Here is an 18,089-nt window from a genome sequence, read left to right on the forward strand (position 1 = left end):
ACATGTGTATAAACAGGTTGAAATGACATGAAACATATTGACACTGCATACAATATCGGTTAAGAAAACCGTTACATAGTAAAGTAAGTAAATAGTGTTGTTAAATTAGGATATTAACCTAGGATGTTAAGTAGCGAAAGAGTAAGGGACGCTGTAAATTTCAATAACGACCGTTGGACTTTTGAAAGTAAATAAAAACAAAGAAAGAAAATAAACTGCAATATATTATAATAAAAAAATATATATTTTTATAAGTTAATGGTCAAAGAGAGGTAAATCTAGTAAATAATATTTATGTAAAATATAATCTACTCAAATGTATATAATCGTATCAAAGAATTATATTTCATTTTAAGTTAAGAACTGTAATGAGACTTATTTTAAGAATAGGGAATATAAACTATAGATAATAAATAATAATAAGTAAAATGAATTAGGTTACATTCAGATTGCAGCTATCAAAGTTTAAGAAAAATTATAATTACACAAATTATCGCCGCCAATAACTTGAAACTATTAAGCTCTAATTTTATAGAAGAGTCTAGTAATATAAATATAGGTAATAATCTGAATTTTCCAGGTGACACAGTTATAGGTAATCTAAGAGTCAACAAAAATAATAGTACGAATATTAATAGTAACAATAAAATAGTAATATCTAAACTTATTCCTAATAGAATTAAATTCCTAAGTCGAAATGCAAAAACTAAAAATACTGTATACAAGTGTAATGTTTTAACCAAAAATGGAATTAAAATTTACATTGGTTCGTCTTCGCTTGAAATCTCGAAAAGAATATCGAATCATTATTCCTCATTTAGAGATAGAAAGAAACAAAATAGCATGGCGCTTAGTAGTTTAATTTGGCAACTTAAGGACCAAAATAAGGAGTATTCTTTAGAATGGTCAATTATAGAAAAACCATTCCCTTACGACAAGGGTAAAGATTTTTGTTCCCTCTGTAATTTAGAATTGTATTTCATACTTTTTTCTAACAAAATCACATATAGAGATTTCAGATGTCTATATATGAATAAACATACGTTTTTATTTCTTTAATCTATTTTGGAGAGGTTAGTTAACTACATACTAGGATATTATTTTAACTTGGTTTAGCTTTAACTACATACCGGGATATTATATTAAATTTGTTTAGCTTTAATTTCATATAACCTTTTCACATATGTACAATGGTAAGTTTAGTTCCTACTTTATTGAAGTTTGTCTTATAATTCTTTGTATAGATGACATCAAAATTTTGGTTGACTGTTTGCTTTATCGTTTTAATCCCTTCATTTATTTAATCATTATTACTAAGTTAATATATATTTTAGATTTCGATGGTTGCTATTTGAGTGTAACCTAATTTAGTTTTACTTTGTAATTTATTATTTATAATCTCTTATTTATCTTGATTACATATCTTTTATTTGTCTCCTAAATATTTTTTTTTTAAATCAACATAACGAATTGATAGGATTAATAACAATGACTGATTTATTTAGATTCTATAAAAATATATGTTATTTTGCCAGATTTACTTCTCTTTGACCATGAATAAAAAAAATTTTTTCTCTTAACTTTAACTTTATTTCTATTTTAGTATATTACAGATAAAACTTTTTAAGTGAGTTGGGTGTTTTTTTCTCAAGTATCTAATGAATTATTTGATATAATGGTTTCGTTTTCATCTACCTACTTTACATCATAATAGTTACTTAATTTTTCATTTATATGTATATGTGAGGTAGTAACGATTACATCGTAATATTTGTTTACTTTTTAATTTATCGATTAAATCCGTTCCTTCTTTTGATATTATTTTTAATATTGTATCTGAACCCCATTACTAAGTTAATTTATTATAATTTTTCTTAAACTTTGCTAGCTGCAATCTAAATGTAACCTAATTTATTTTACTTATTATTATTTATTATCTATAGTTTATATTCCCTGCAAATGTACTGAAAGAAAAGTTAGATGTAAGAGGAATCAGATGTAGTGTACAAGAGAATTGGTTTGGTTATGTGATGTGTATGAATGAGGTCAGTTGCATAAAAAAGTGTTGATCACTTAAAGTCGATGAAACTTACAAAAGTGAGAAACCCAGGAAGACATGGGACAAAGTATCGAAGGCTGATATCAAGATGCTGGGCCTTATGGGTGAGATGAAAAAGTACTGAGCGGATTGGCATTTTGCTGTGTTCATCACAGTAAAAATGATATCCTAAAACCACTTGGTAATGTTTGTACATCATATCACCCACCTTTCTCTGACATGTCAAGCATTCCATCTCCCATTTTCATCAATCCGTTATCAATGGTATGACCGTGCTCACCTGAGAGCATAATTGGCACATATTACATTCCCTCCTCTCCCTGACATTCACACCACCCCCACTCTGAAACTATTTCCATTCCTCATCATCTTGGCCAACACTATTTCTACCAATAACCTCCTTTTTGCTATGCTTAATTCTAAACACCTCTCTTAAATGCTATCATTCTGAATGCCCTCTGATATCTACCATCATGATCCACTTACTACAGTTCCTTACATACCTCTATATCACCCTCTTCACTGCTCCTACACCTTGCCCATTATCCCACTACATTGTTCTATCCTCCTCCCTGAGCCATTCTTCTAGTTCTCATCCCTCTACACACTGGTATTTCCCCTCATTTGCACACCCACCCTTATTTATCACTCACTACATTAACCTCTACCTCCACCTGTTCATTCCAAACTCACACTCTTATGAAAGCATCCACTCTCTCATCTTCTCCCTTGATCAACTGCCTCTATTCTCTCTTATGCTTACCTTCTTGCATCTTGAGAGTTTGCTCTAGCACTCCATCTCTACCTTCCTTTTATTTCCTTCCGTCATGTATCTCCTCTACAGCAAGATACTTGTGCCTATCCTTTCAACACACAACATAAAGCCATTATCTCCACCTTCCTCTGTATGCATGAAAATTCCATGTATACCTGGTATACATAAGGAACAAGGTCATTTACCCTACAGGCTTAGTGTTCTGTCTGTTTTTCTGATAATTGGAACTTAATTTTTGCTAAGTTAAACTTAAAGACCCTTTGGTTCTAGGCTTTGTTTCCATACTTGGAATTCTATTTCTAATTCTTCTACACTTTCAGCTGTAATGACACAGTCAACAGCATAAAGGAATTTCCATGGGCAACTGGTCTTAATTTCCTCCATCATGGACTGGAGAACTATGATAAATAAGAGGAGACTGATTACTAAACCCTGATGAGCTCCTACCTGCACCTAAATTCATTGCTGTACTCATTGTTAATTCTCACTTTGCCAACAACATCTCTGTACATGGCTTCAACAGCTCTCACTAGCCATTCATCCACTCCTAGCTTTTGCAGTAACCACCAAACAAGGGATCGAGGCACACTGTCAAAGGTTTTCTCCCGGTCAATGAATGCTAAGTACAGTGGTTTACTTTTTAATAAATATTTCTCCTGTAGTTGCTGAACTATAAAAAGAGCATCAGTGGTGCTTCTCCTTTGCAAAAACCAAACTGCATCTCATCTAGTTTAACTCTCATTCTGATTAACTGGGCTCATTCTAATTAACTCTTTCAGTAACTTCCATAACCTGGGCCAGTAATTTGACACCTCTTTAAGTACTTCTTTCTAAGACATCTCCTTTACCCTTGTAGCAATTGACTGTGATGTTACTACATCAATCACTGGGTATTGTGCTTTCCTGTACAACCTGATTAACTATGTGAGTGACTAGGCTATGTCCTACACTTTTAAATATTTCTCAATGACAGTGGAACTAAATAACCTGTATCTGAAAATACTGCAGTGGATTGATATGATCAGTTTATACAATAGCTGAATTTGAAGTTAAACTTTTGTAGTCTTGAGAGCTGAATTACATAATAGGGAAAGAGACTAATTAAGGACAAGAATAGTAATAAAAAATGCAAAAAATAGAGGAATTCTATTCCTGAAACTTTTGCCAGTTTGAAAAACTTGCAATGACAATATTAACAGTATTTTCATCAACATACTCATGTGATTCAATGTTTTCACTAAAGGATTTTGTTAAGTCAAATTGAAAGCAGTGCTGCATGCTTATCTCAAAACAACTAAATATAATCCTGGTATAAAGTACATTAGTAAAAATTTCACTGAGAGCGAAATTCATTAATCTTAATTTTAATGATTTCCTTATTATAAATAAATAAAACATGTAATTCCCAAGGCTGTCCTGTTCAAACAATACAAAAATTAGTTTGTCTAAACAGATTACTTTAAGAATGCTTTCAACTAAACTAAATGTTCTAACAAATAATCAGTAGGGCAATGAAAACGATAATCTGTAGCTCAAAAATTCCCACAGGTTTGTGATGGGATTTTTTAGATTATTACCAATGCAAAAAGACTTATCGCTACTGTTTTAGAGGATAGGCTTGAGATAGTTATGATTTTCAGAAATCACTCAAATGAAGTGAGCTGAAACCAGGTTAAAGCGACTAAGCTTGCCTTGAGTTTATGTTCTATTCTAATTGCACATTACCAGTGTTAGAGTTAAAGAAAATGAAAGAGAAATGGATAGAATTACTTAATATTTACTTTGCCTGTAGACATTTCATACACTACACATCCCAAACTCCAAATATCAGCAGCTCTTCCATGTCCTTCACTATCATTCCGTGTAAAAACTTCAGGAGCCATGTAAGCTGCAAATAAATGCTTCAAGGTTATTTTTCACAAAAATGAGGCAGTATTCAAAAGAGACAATTATCATAAAAAAGGAAAAAGTGACAATAAGTTTAACAAGGAAACAAGGAGAAAAAGAAGGTACAAGAGAATTTTCATCAATGTTCTAAACTAACTGGTTAAATAGATAAACAACAGACTATAGGAAAGACACATGTAGCTCTTCATTATGTGAGTGTGTTTCTTCACTTTATTGCAAGTTCAATTTATATATGAAAAACAACAAAGCAAGACAATTTGGTCATTAATAAGAAATTGCTGTATAATAATAAATACAGAAGGAAAAAAAATTATAGATGCTAAAATAAATTCTGGAACCAATATGTCATGTGATGAACTAAAGATTAGTTTAACTAAGTAAAATTTACATGATTGATATTTCTTGTCTGATAGATTGTCACTAATTAGTAACTAGATGATTAGGATATGATTAATAGTTAATGGATGTTTGACTGACAAATGATCATATATAAAAAAAAGACTCTACTTCTTCCTTACCACCAACCATACTGTAGCTCATTAGACTTACCAGTTGTTCCAACTAAATCACTAATTTCACCAGGGATTGTTGAATGACTTTTTAACTTGACAGAACAACCAAAGTCTCCAAGTTTTACTGCCCCATCCGATGTAAGAAATACATTGGCCCCTAAGTAAGAAAAATGATTCACAATCACTGACATTTTAATGATTTAAGTTTACAGCTGATAACATTTGACAAAAATATCAAACTGACAATGTTTGGCAAGAATGACAAAGTAATAAAACTAACAAATTAATACAAATTGCAACAATAATTAAAATTCCCAGTTAAAAAACCAAAATTCATGGTATTTTCCCATATTTGGGTCTCCAGAGATAAGATAATGTAATATAATGATCTCTGTCAATGCAACTGGAGGTTTGACTGTCTAACTAAAACTAAAGTTTATCCAATCTGGTAATCATAATAAAATATTCATGTATATAACCAAATTTAGTAAAGGAACATCATGCTCGCTGTCATTGTCTATAATCACCATCATAACCATTGTCTTGATGTTGTTGTCATCATCATCACTTCTTTAATGTCCACTCTTCCATACTTGCATGGCAGACAGAATTTAATGAGGAAGATTTTCTTTGGCTGGATGCCCTTCCTGATGTCAACTCTCATTTCCAAGTAAGGTAATATTTCTCCATCGCTGGACATGACTGGAAATGAAGGGCATTGCTTGTATAGCAATGACGCCTCTTTACAATTATCACATGATGTCAAGACAAGAAATACAACTACACATGCATGCACACACATGCACGCACTCACTCACTCATGCATGCACGCACGCACGCACACAAACACACATTCTTTCATTCTTTTACTTGTTTCAGTCATTGGATTGAAGCCATGCTTGGGGCACCACCTTGACAGGTTTAGTCAAGCAAATCAACCCCAGTACTTAATTTTTTTTTTTTAAACTGGTACTTATTCTTTTGTAAAACTGCTAAGTTACAGGAATGTAAACAAACCAATACTGGTAGTCAAGTTTCTTTCTGTTTCTGTCTACCAAATCTATTCACAAGGCCTTGGTTCACCCAAGGCTATTGCAGCAGATACTTGCCCAAAATGCCATGCAGAGTGATTGAACCAAGAACTCTTAAGTATACATATGTGATGTTTACTAACTCCAAGCTTTGGTTGGCCTAGGGCTATAGTAGAAGACACTTACCCATGATGGCATGCAATGGGACTGAACCTGAAACTATGGAATTGTGAAGTAAACTTGTTAGCCACGTATAGCTGTGTCTAATCAACATATACATAATTACAAATTCACTTGCAGTCACCCAAATTTTATTTTATAAAGGTTTACATATGTTTAAATTAGTACTACCTTTCAGATCCCGATGAATGATACCATTTTCATGTAGGTGACATAGTGCTTTTAAAATTTCTCTTGTATACAACCGAATTATGCTTTCAGGCAAGCCAAGCTTTGAAGCTTCCTTAATTGTTCCTCGATCACAATATTCCATGAATATAATCATTTCATCCTGTGAAAAATTTATTAAGTTTTAGTTTAATACTACATAGTTTATAATTACATTATCTACAGTTTCACAAATAATAGAAAGGAAACTTGATCTCTAATATCTAGTGAAATTTTAAACTATTTAGTCTATAACAGAGTCCTTTCAAATTTATACTCCTTAGAGTATTGAACTTAAATTTTCTCACTGCAATTTCAAAAAGAAGAATAAACCTTGTGTAAGTAATATAAGAAACAGGAACAAGATGTTTCGTGTATTTCACCATTTTAAAAATTATCCTACAATTGTATATGTACTACTGCATTTTTCTTTTAACACTTTTGTCTTGCTTTTATTCTTATAGAACTTTTTAGAGTTCCTTCAGATCTAATAGAGTAGCACACCTTGATTTTATTCAGCAATACTTCATTCTTAACTCTAACTCACAAAAGTACAGCAACTCAATAATATATCCTTTTTTGCAGCCCTATTCACAATATTAAAGAGTATCAAATCCCAGCTTAGTTTAAACACTAACCAGCAAGAGAACTAGCAGAGAAATTTATCCTCAAAAATCTTTACTATCTGAAGTACTAAGAACTGGTGTTCCAAAACTTAACTCTGAAGATAAAACACTTAACAAAGTAAAAATAGACATGGTTAAAAAAGTTACCAAATATTAGAATTTAAACAAACCCTATGCATTGGGCCTTAAAGCATGTTAATAATTCTACAGTAGTACAGTGATGCATATTGTAAAAACAAAAACTATCCGCTTAGATGCTCACTGTTTTCAATTCGAACTCTGTCATCATCTTACAAAGCTTTTCATGCTTTCAGAGATCAAAAAATAAATATTTCAAAGAAAAATATTTGAAAAGTAAATAGTATGGAGGAAAAATAAGATAGTCGATTAGTGTACCTTTTGAACCTCTGCACCATAATATTTGACTAGGTTTGGATGATTAATTCCTTCTAGGTTGTTCATTTCCTCAACAAGTTCTTTCAAAGGATTTCTCATTTTATTTGTTGGTTTTAACTTCATCTGGCAGAAAGTGATGAAACAAAAATTAATAGGCAAACTTTAATCAGTGTAGACTTACATATCTTTAATGGTTCAATATATTTTTTATGACTTTGTCAGAAGTAAAAAAGAGCAGCACCTGTTGCTTTTGCAAAACTAAATGGTGGTATGGAAGAGGGTTAAAAGAAATCATAACTCCCAAGCTTCAGCAGTAAGAACCAGTATGTCAAGATATCAAGTTATACTCAGATCTGATCTGAATGCTTGCAATAAGATAGACTACACTAAAAGCACCCAAGACAGCTGGTAGTATTAAGCTAGACAATAGATTAAGTCTGCTGCCCCCAAAATATTATCTATTAGATGGGCTTCTGTCTGAAACTTCATTCACAACACCTGGGTCAATCTGAGGTTACAGTAGAAGGCTTTGCTTAAGATGCTATATAGTGGAATTAAATTTGGAATTATGTGGCTGCAAAGTAAACTGCGCAACTACACACTCATTGCATAAAATAAGATATTTTAGAAAATTTAACGCAGTAAATTTATGTGTTTGGTCAGCAGTTTCATTATTTATAGATTCAGTGCAATTCTTATAGGTTTGTTTATAATTATAATCAGTATTTCATTTTAACTACAACAAAACAATATCTACTATATTTAAACAGTGACAAAATGAATATAGAAATTTTGAGCTATTGAGCATGTGGTCACTAGTTCAAATCTTGCTTCAACCAATGTGCTGTGTGCTTAATGTTTCAGCAAATACCATATGCAACTAACATTACACTAACTAACACTTACATTTATCATCATCATCATTTAACGTCCACTTTTCATGCTGGCATGGATTGGACAGTTTGACTAAAAACTGGTAAGCTGGAGAGCTGTACCAGGTTCTGATCTGATTTGACAAGGTTTCTATGGCTAGATGCCCTTTCTAACACCAACCACTCAGGTGCCATTGACCTTACACTGGCATCAACCATGACTATGGTCTCACTTGGCTTGACAGCTCTACACTAGCATGGTATATTGCCAAAGGTCTTGGTCACCTGTCACTGCCTCCATGAGGTCCAACGCTTGAACAGTGCTTTATATGTGTCACCAACATGGGTGCCAGTCAGATGGCACTGGCATTGGCCACAACTATGATATCACTTGGCTTGGTGTCACTGCTTCCATGAGGCCCAACACTCAAATGGTGCTTTTTACGTGCCACCAGCTCAGGAACCAGTCAGATAGCAATGGCATTGGCTATGGCTGTGATTTCACTTGACTCAACAGGTATTCACAAGTATAGCATGCCCAACAATTGAAGGGTGCTTTTAATGGGCCAGTTATGTGACACTGGCATTGGCCATGACTACAATCTCACTTGGTCTGACGGGTCTTCTCAAGCATGGCATATCTCAAAAAGGTCTTGGTCACTTGTCATTGCCTCTGTGAGGCCCAACATTCAAAGATCATGCTTCACCACCTCATCCTATGTCTTCCTGGGTCTACCTCTTCCACAGGCTTCTTCCACACAGCTGTCCTCATCCATATGCATCACTTGACCATACCAGCACAGTCATCTCTCTTGTACACCACATCTGATGCTTTTTATGTCCAACTTTTCTCCCAGAATGCTTATACTTTGTCGTGCATGCACACTGACATTACACATCCAGCAAAGCATGCTAGCTTAATTTCTTGCAAGGCTACACATATCCTCAGCAGTCACAGTACATATTTCCCTGACTGTTCACACAGAGGCATCATGCAGTCTACCTTTCACTCTCAGCAAAGGGCTCTTTGTTGCCAGCAGAGGTAGGAACTCTCTTAACTTTGCCCAGCCTATTCTTATTCTAGCAGCTACGCTCTCAGAGCATCCACCCTCACTACTGACTTGGTCACCAAGGTAACGGAAGCTATCAACTACTTCTAGTCCCCCCCCCCACCCGGCATGTGATGGAATCTATTTTCTGTACATTTTTGGTGTTTATTGTACCTGTGCACCTTCCACACACAATAACTATCTTCCCTGTTAACCTTCCTCTGATATTGCTGCACCTCTTATGTGTCCATAGCTTACACCAAGTACATCTTGTGGAGTTTCTACCTACGCCTTTTCTACAGATCGAGCAGGGCCGTCTACCTGAAGGGGTTTATGATTTGTCTGCCTTCCTACTTACTATGACTTTGGTTTTCGCAAGGTTAACTCTAAGGCCCTTCAATTCTTGACCTTGCTTCTACACCTGAAACGTCTCTAGTTCTGGTCGTGATTCAGCTATTAGAGCAAGGTCATCAACATAGAGGAGTTCCCAGGGGCATCCTGTCTTGAATTCCTCTGTTATTGCCTGGAGGACTATGATGAACAAGAGGGACCTGTGGACTGATCCTTGGTGAAGCCCTGAATTCTCCGCTATACTCATTACCAACCCTCACCTTACTGACAGCATCCCTGTACAGCTCTCACCAACCACTAGTTTCCACATTGATCACCAGTTAAGGGATCTGGGGATCTGGTCAAAGGCTTTCTCCATGTCAACGAAAGCCAGGTACAGAAGTTTATCTTTGACTAGGTATTTCTCTTACCACTGCTTTATCAGAAATATAGCATCAGTGATGCTTCTCCGTGGTAAAAACCCCAACTGCATTTCATCTGAACTAACTCTCTGCCTAATTAGTTGGGCTACAACTTTCATCACCTGATTCAACAATTTGATACCTCTGTAATTATTTCTATCTAAGGCGTCACCTTTACCTTTGTAGCAGTTGACTACGGTGCTGCTACACCAGTCATTGGGTATGACTACTTTGTGTATCCCCTGGCTAACTATAGCCTACACAGCCAGATATTTTAAGCATCTCAGCAGTGCTTCCTGATGGGCCACAGGCTTTCTTTGTCTTCATATCCTTAATTACTTTATCTATCAAGGTACTGTCAATTCAGATAGCTGGTGCCTCAGTTGGGTTAACATTTGGTAGATTCTCTTTCTCCCATTCATTCTCTCCATTTAGCAACTTTTCATAGTGGTGTCTCCAAGTCTCTTTCTTTGCAGCATCATTAAATGCAGGTGATCCAACATCCATGAGGACACATTTCTCTATTATGACAGTAATTTTCTCTTACATTGTCTTGCAATTTGAAACACTTCAAGTCTCTGGTCCTCATGACACAGAACACTGGCAAATCTATTCTTTTCTGCTTCCCCTCTGGCTATGTAAACCTGTCTCCTACCTTCCCTTCTGGCTATCTGATACAGTTCCCTGCTACAACTACACTTCTAGTCCTTCTAGGCCGGTTTCTTTTCCCTAATGGCTCTGTCACCTCCACTGTTCCACTGCTATGTCACCTTAGGTGACATAGTGGTGGAACATAGCCACAGATCTAGTTAGTAGCCCTCAACAGGTTGTCCATGTTATGTGATACTATATCCTTCTCTTTTTGTCAAAAGCTTCAAGTAATATGTCTCTAAATTTCTGTCCATTCAGAGGATCTTTAAGCTTCTAGACCCTTCTTTTCCACACTGGTCATCTTCTGGTAACCATTTAGCCCTGATCCTGAAGTCACTAACAACTAACCTATGTTGTGGGGTGCATTCTTCACCAGGGAAAGTTTTGGCATTTATAAGCAGTCATCTTCTTGTTTCCTGGCAAGAATGTAATCAATCTGATAAGTGTGCCTACTGGACTGGTAGGTGAACAGATGACTGGCAAGTTTCTTGAAGTTAGTATTACAGATCATAAGATCATTTGCTTCACAAAACTCCAGCAGCCTGGTTCCCTCATTGCAGGAACCAAATCTATTGCCATCATGCACACCATGGAAGCTCCCTGGATATTGTCCAACAGGCTCATTGAATTTGTCAGCCACAAAGTGAAGGTCCCTGTCATTCAACAAAGAAGGTGTCATAAAATTGGTCTTTCTCTTCATCAGGTAGACCTAGCTGAGGGGCATAAGCCGAGCTAATGGTTGCTATTCCATGTTACAGAACTAGTCTAAGCTTAAGTATGCTATCACAGACTCTGACTACCTCAATTATCTTATCAACCCATTTCTCAGCAAGGAGTATACCCATTCCCCCAACCCCATCACTGCTCTTTACTCAGAAAATCTTATACTTATGTTCTTTGCTTGTGAGGAACCTAGCAGAACCTCTACTCCACCTTACCTCTTGGATGCAACACAAATCTACATGCTTCTGTTCAAGCATCTCAACAATCTCACCAGACCTTTCTTTCAATGTGCCAACATTAAGTGTGCCAACTCTGAGGGTGTGAGCTAGCAAGACCCAGGGATGAGGGACAGCAGTTTGCATCTAAAAAGAATGCTCGCATGTGTGTTTGGCAGACATTGTAAACATACAAATAGGCCTCAACCTGCTTACACTTCACCATCATTATATTCGCTTCACAATCACTACGTTTACTGGGAATAGACACTAGATAGGGATAGAAGGGAATGGAAGGAAAGGAGGAGAACATTCTAAAGGGAAGGAAAGGGGGAGAGCATTCCGTATAGGTTACCATTAGAGGTGCTAGGAGAAAGACATCTAGTAAAGGTTAGAGGAAAAAGACTTCTGGTACAGGTGGTGGAGGTGGGTTGAGGTAGTGCCCTGCAAATGACAAAACACTATGGATGCCCTATTCCCTGGCTAAAGGTAATGTAACATGTCCACTAACAGATCGAGAGCTGCTAATTAACAATCAACATGGGAAAGCAAGGTTAGACATAGTATAGACAAGTGAAAATATAGTGGGTAACAAAACTGAGAGAGAGAGGTGAAATTTTCGAGAATTATGGCTACAGTAGAGGAAACAATAGAACATTTGGATAAGATAGTGGATAACAAAACAAATGAAGAGATGGAAATTTTGAGGGTTAGAGCAAGTGTAAACAGAATTGAACAATTGAATTTCTTAACTTTACTATAACATACATCATGGAATAACTGAAACTTTGTGGCTAAATAGGTAACTAAATGAATAATAATAATCATTATAATGAGCGCTATAAAGTGAAACAAAATGGAACAAACTAAAAGCACATTTAAGATTATAACAAAAACTAAACTTTCAAATTAGTAGTGACTGCTTACATAAATAAACAAGCCCATTGAGTCAGTACTGATCAGCATTAAATTATTTACTTCTGAGCAGGTTATTTGACAAAGGTCACTGAAAGTTATCCTTGACAAGGGTACAGTACTGGTGATGAGATATGAACTCTTATCTTTTTCTTTTTAATAGTAGGTCACCAGTCTACTAAGTCAGTCTTCCACATCTGTATAATATAGTTTCTAATTATGTTAAATAAACCATAATTAAAAGAAATTATGTTTTTCTTTTATATTCTTATTTGGTTTTAGTTATTAGAATACTAGAGTAATGTCTTCAAGGGTTTTAGCTAATTATATTATCTGATACTTATTTTATCAACTTCATCATAAAGAAAAGCAAAATCAACTAGAGTGAAGGAAACATTTTTGTTTGATACACTGATTTTATCATTTTTCCACCATAAGCCTTCCACAGAAGTTCTATTTATACAATTCTGATCACAAGGATTTGATAGAAGGCACTTGCCTATGGATCAAACCACAGCCATGAAGTTCAAACAAGGTGCTTATATAATAGCCATAGTTTAAAATGTAAATTCAATAATCATGAGCAAAAATTAGCTGTTATATTGATACTAACCTCTTTCATTGCCATTAACTCTCCAGTGTCCACATTTACAGCAGTGTATACCTTGCCAAAAGTACCTTCCCCTAAGAAATGAATAAATATGACATCATAAGCTAATATGGAACAATATTTAACAATATGATATTGTAAACTCAACCAGAATCAATGAGAAATAGATTAATTCATTTGCTGAGTGCTTTCTAAAGGTCTACTTGTCAATCTAACACCAGAATTTCATAACTTAGATATGGAAATACACAGGCATGGCAAAATGGATGTTAAAACTGTTAGTGATGAGGTGAGAAGATATAATGAATATGTATGTGTGAGTATGCATTATATGTGTATGGATGCACTATAGTGTGTACATGAATATATGTGTGTGTATATGTATGCATGTATAATATCAAGTCTACATTTTTTGCCTTTTTGTTGTTAGCCTTCTATTTCTCTAAAACTTGCTCTATTCATACCTCTGTCACATATCCCTCTCCCATTCATCACTTTTTTACTCATGCAACTATCATACATCCTATCTCTTTTCACTCATCTCTCATCTTATGTCCTTTTGTCACTTATCTGATAGCTTATGCTACTATCACTTTCCCCTATATTGCACATACCTCTAGCCATCCCTCCCTTAATATACTGACATCTATCATTCATTCTTAACCAAACTCTTAATATTCACTACCATCTCACTGTCTCTACTACTAATCTCTTATTCTCATCGTTTGTTTCCAACATCACATTCTTGCTTCCCTTTTCCACCCATCCTGGATCTTTTGGTATTGCTGTTCTCTTCAGTTCTTCAGCTGAGGACTCACTAATCTTATGAAGTACAAGACAATGTTACTCATGCTAGTAACTCCATTTATTGTAAACTCCATTTAGGACACTGTGTAAGGTGATTAATGAGTGAGTGTAATTGTGTGGTTGAGAGGCCCTCAAATATTGCTGAGAACATGACAACCTTAATAATGCTGGTCCAACGACGAAATGAATTCAATACAATCTATTATGTGTGGGGTCAAAAGAATTCTTTAGTCTTTTTAAGGACAAGACAAACTCTCTAGTGCTGGTGCTATAATAAAATGAATCCTATATGCTGTGTAGTGGTCAGTGCTAGGAAGGGTACTCAAATACAGAAACAAAGCCAGAAATGAAACTGGAATAAGATGTGGTCTTCCAACACACTGAGAAATGCAATGACACTGAATGTGAATTAACAGGGAGTAGAATGACAGTATGGAAAGTTTATGCAAAATATGATGATGATGAAGAAGATGATATGCTTGTATGTTTATACATTCTCATACACAAACATGCATGTATATACTAGCAGGAATGATAATACTTTTGTTAAGTGAACTTGAACAAGTACAAAACTAAATGTGAAAGCTTAAAAATGATGTTGGAACTGAAATTGCTAAAAAAAAAAACTGCTGTTTTTACGTTCATTAAAATAAAAACATACAGAATCACTTTAGATTCTATTATAGTCTAAACCTGTGCAATGAAAATTCTAAATAAAACTTCAAATATTTATTCCCTATAAAATAAGATGTGGTGGATGATGGGATGGGGTTGAAGCATTCATATATGTTGGAAATTAATGTCTTTCAAAGTTTAAAAAATTTCAGTTAACTTCCTCTTATGTTTTCCCAACAATAATTGGTTAAGAATTTCACTTTGCAATTGTTTTTGATTCAGTCCCATTGCACAGCATCTTGAGAAAGTGCTTACAATAATTGTCCTGGGCTGACTAAAACCTTGTGAGTCTGATTTGGTAAATGGAAATTGAAAAACACCTGAGGGCAGCCATTGAATGAAAATGTGCACAAATAGTGAATGAAATGTCTTGATATTTGCAATTATATTGCTTCACAGTATCAGCAGTGCTTACACCAGAAGAGTCATCTGTTTGAAAACAAAGGGTTCATAAAAAAATTAAATTTTGTCAATTTAATCATATTTTGAAAATAAGATATATTTTAATAAACACTGATTTAATAATCATTCATTTTTTGAATACCCTGTATATATGTGTGTGCGTGTGTGTATATATATATATATATGTATATATCACCAGACAAAGATTCTTTGGCTGGGAGAGGGATTGATACTGAGGGAGGTGGCTTTGTGCTGGAATGCCAGTTGAGCAGTTAAAGTATAATAGAAGGATAGAGATAGGTGTCTTACTATAGAGAATACACTTGGCTACTCCAGCAGGAAAAGTGATGAGAGGAAAGAGAGAAATAGATTATGATGGAGATGTATCAAAACATACCCATAGGGTACAGAGGAGATAGAGGAGGATGTTACATAAGAGTGTAAGGGGAGATGTTTAGAGATGGGGAAGTGATAACTGCAGCAAATGATGGTGAGTGAAAATGGAGTGGTTGGTGGGGCTATGGGAGATATGTGAAGGCATGACAAGTGTGTGCGGGTAGGAACATGAGGGAGAGTGGAGGGGTATGCAGCACATGATAAACATAAGTGAGGGGGTGCTGGGAAGATGGGTTGTGGAGTGAGTTTTGACTGGGTGCACACTGTGTGTTTCAGGAAGGGTAGAGATGCATGGCCTCGAGTTTTATATAGCTTAAAGTGCCTTCTGAAGCACAGTAAATTGCCAGTTGTCTCAGTCTCTTGTCATCTCCTCTGTGAAGCTCAACATCTAAAGATTATTCCTCACCACTTCAATATATGTCTTTCTGGGTTTACCTCTTCCAAAATTTCCCTCCACCATTAGAGATCGGACTTCTTTATGCACCTGTCTTCATCCATATGCATAACATAACCAGTGCAGTCTTCTCTCTTTCATACTACATCTGATGCTTTTTATACCCTATTTTTCTCTCATCACATTTACACTTTGTAGTACATGCACACTGACATTGCACATCCAATGAAGTAAGTGGGCTTCACTTCTTTCAAGCCTTCACATGTCTTTGGTAGTGGCAGCCCATGTGTCACTGTCATGCAGCATAGCTATCCATACACAGACAGCACACAAACTGCCTGTCACTCTGAGGAACAAGCCCTTTGTCACCAACAAAGGTAATAACTTTTTGAACTTTTCTCAGCCATTTCTTTTTCTAGCAACTATGCTTTCAGAGCAACTTCCTCCACTGCTAATCTGGTTGTCTAGGTAATGGAAACTATCCATTACTTCTAAGGATACCCACTAAAGATATTTGTAGAAGTCTATTTCCATTACATTCTTAGTGTTTATTGCACTAGCATATTTGCCACACACAAAGACTATCTTCTTTGTTAACCTTCCTGTGATACCACTGCACCCCTTATGCGTCAAAAGCATGCACTGGGTACACCATACAGAATTTCTATCTACATTTTTTCCACATATCAAGTAGGTCCATCCCACTGAAAGGATAAGAAATTTGTCAGCTTTCCTACTTACAGGTACTTTGGTCTTTACTCAATTAACTCTATAATCTTTTTTTGAATTTATACAAATGACCTCCAAAAACTGACACACCCTCTGTGTGTGTCCGTGCGTGTGTATGTGTGTATATATATATATATATATATATATATATATATATATAAAATTAGTCAGTAATTCATAAGTAGTAAAAAAGCACACTCTAAAAGAGAACTTGATCATTTATACTTTTATAGTGTCAAGTAGTAAATTTCTGATTCTGGCATATAACCAGTCAGAAAGTTACCACTGGTTTTACATCTACTGCTGCACTTGGCAACAACTGACAATTCTTCAGTCATCCTGGCTGGAAACACATTGCCTCTTTAATGCTGGTTAGCATGCTAGTAAAAAAAAAGCAAAATAAAAAAATCATTTCTGGCAGAGAAAGAAGAGTTTCTGCCCATTGTTGAGCTCCAGCTTTGGATAAGGGAGACATTGGCTGTGTCTACATACCTGTTTTTCATTCTCTAGTTCAAAACAGGGAAAACCACATTTCCAAAATGAATTTTCTATCATGAAGGCAGCAACTAAAAATCCTGCTTTTTGAGTTCAGGAAGGCACCTTGATTGTAAATATTTCCAAGATTGCACTCCCTGCTTCTGTTCAAGTATGTCCCAGTTTGTTCCAGCAGTTTCCATTTGATTTTGTATGGTATTCCTTCCTCTTTTAATTGCCATATATAATTGGCAAATGTTGTAATGTTAAACCTCTCAAACAGATCCTAAAAGATGTGTGATTATTTAACTTGGCCTTAAAAGGGCTATCTATTGCCTCAACATATTTCCAGCACCCTCAGACTATAACTTGTGACAACTGAATTTTTCCTTTTTGGTTTTGTATTGCATATAGCTGCCTTCATTATTTTATAATTTTCACATTAGCATTTTGCTGAATCAGCCATCAATTCATATGGTAAATATATACTGACAGGATTTAGTTAAACCATCCAGCAGCAGAGTAGTCACTACTGATGAATTTGTAATTTTCAAACAAAACTAGACTAGTATAGTGATCTCACTCAATATAAGGCAGGTAAGGTAGTTATCTCCTCTGTCAGTATATGAAAATGTGCGTCCTGGCAGCTTTAAGGGCTCTTTAGCTCTTATTTCTAGCAATGTAGGTGCAACCCTGCACTATCAGTCAGAACTGTATATATATCTATATAT

The 18,089-nt window shown here is 35.3% G+C and overlaps 1 protein-coding gene across 6 annotated transcripts in view; it reads right to left on the minus strand.

Annotated features, from left to right (window-relative positions):
* LOC106878085 (mitogen-activated protein kinase kinase kinase 4) overlaps positions 1-18,089 on the minus strand; it is a 309,575-nt gene that overhangs the window by 36,032 nt on the left and 255,454 nt on the right. For 5 of the 6 annotated variants that reach the window (XM_052978397.1, XM_052978400.1, XM_052978396.1 and 2 more), the window contains 5 exons: positions 13,485-13,555; positions 7,695-7,817; positions 6,637-6,796; positions 5,292-5,411; positions 4,616-4,722 (listed from right to left, as the gene is read on the minus strand). In XM_052978397.1, coding sequence (XP_052834357.1) covers positions 4,616-4,722; positions 5,292-5,411; positions 6,637-6,796; positions 7,695-7,817; positions 13,485-13,555 — 581 coding nt within the window. Of the gene's footprint in view, positions 1-4,604; positions 4,723-5,291; positions 5,412-6,636; positions 6,797-7,694; positions 7,818-13,484; positions 13,556-18,089 lie in introns of all 6 variants that reach the window. The other variant, XM_052978399.1, reaches the window with a different exon arrangement.

This window comes from Octopus bimaculoides, chromosome 2, assembly GCF_001194135.2.
Source record: "Octopus bimaculoides isolate UCB-OBI-ISO-001 chromosome 2, ASM119413v2, whole genome shotgun sequence".
Lineage (NCBI taxonomy): Eukaryota > Metazoa > Mollusca > Cephalopoda > Octopoda > Octopodidae > Octopus > Octopus bimaculoides.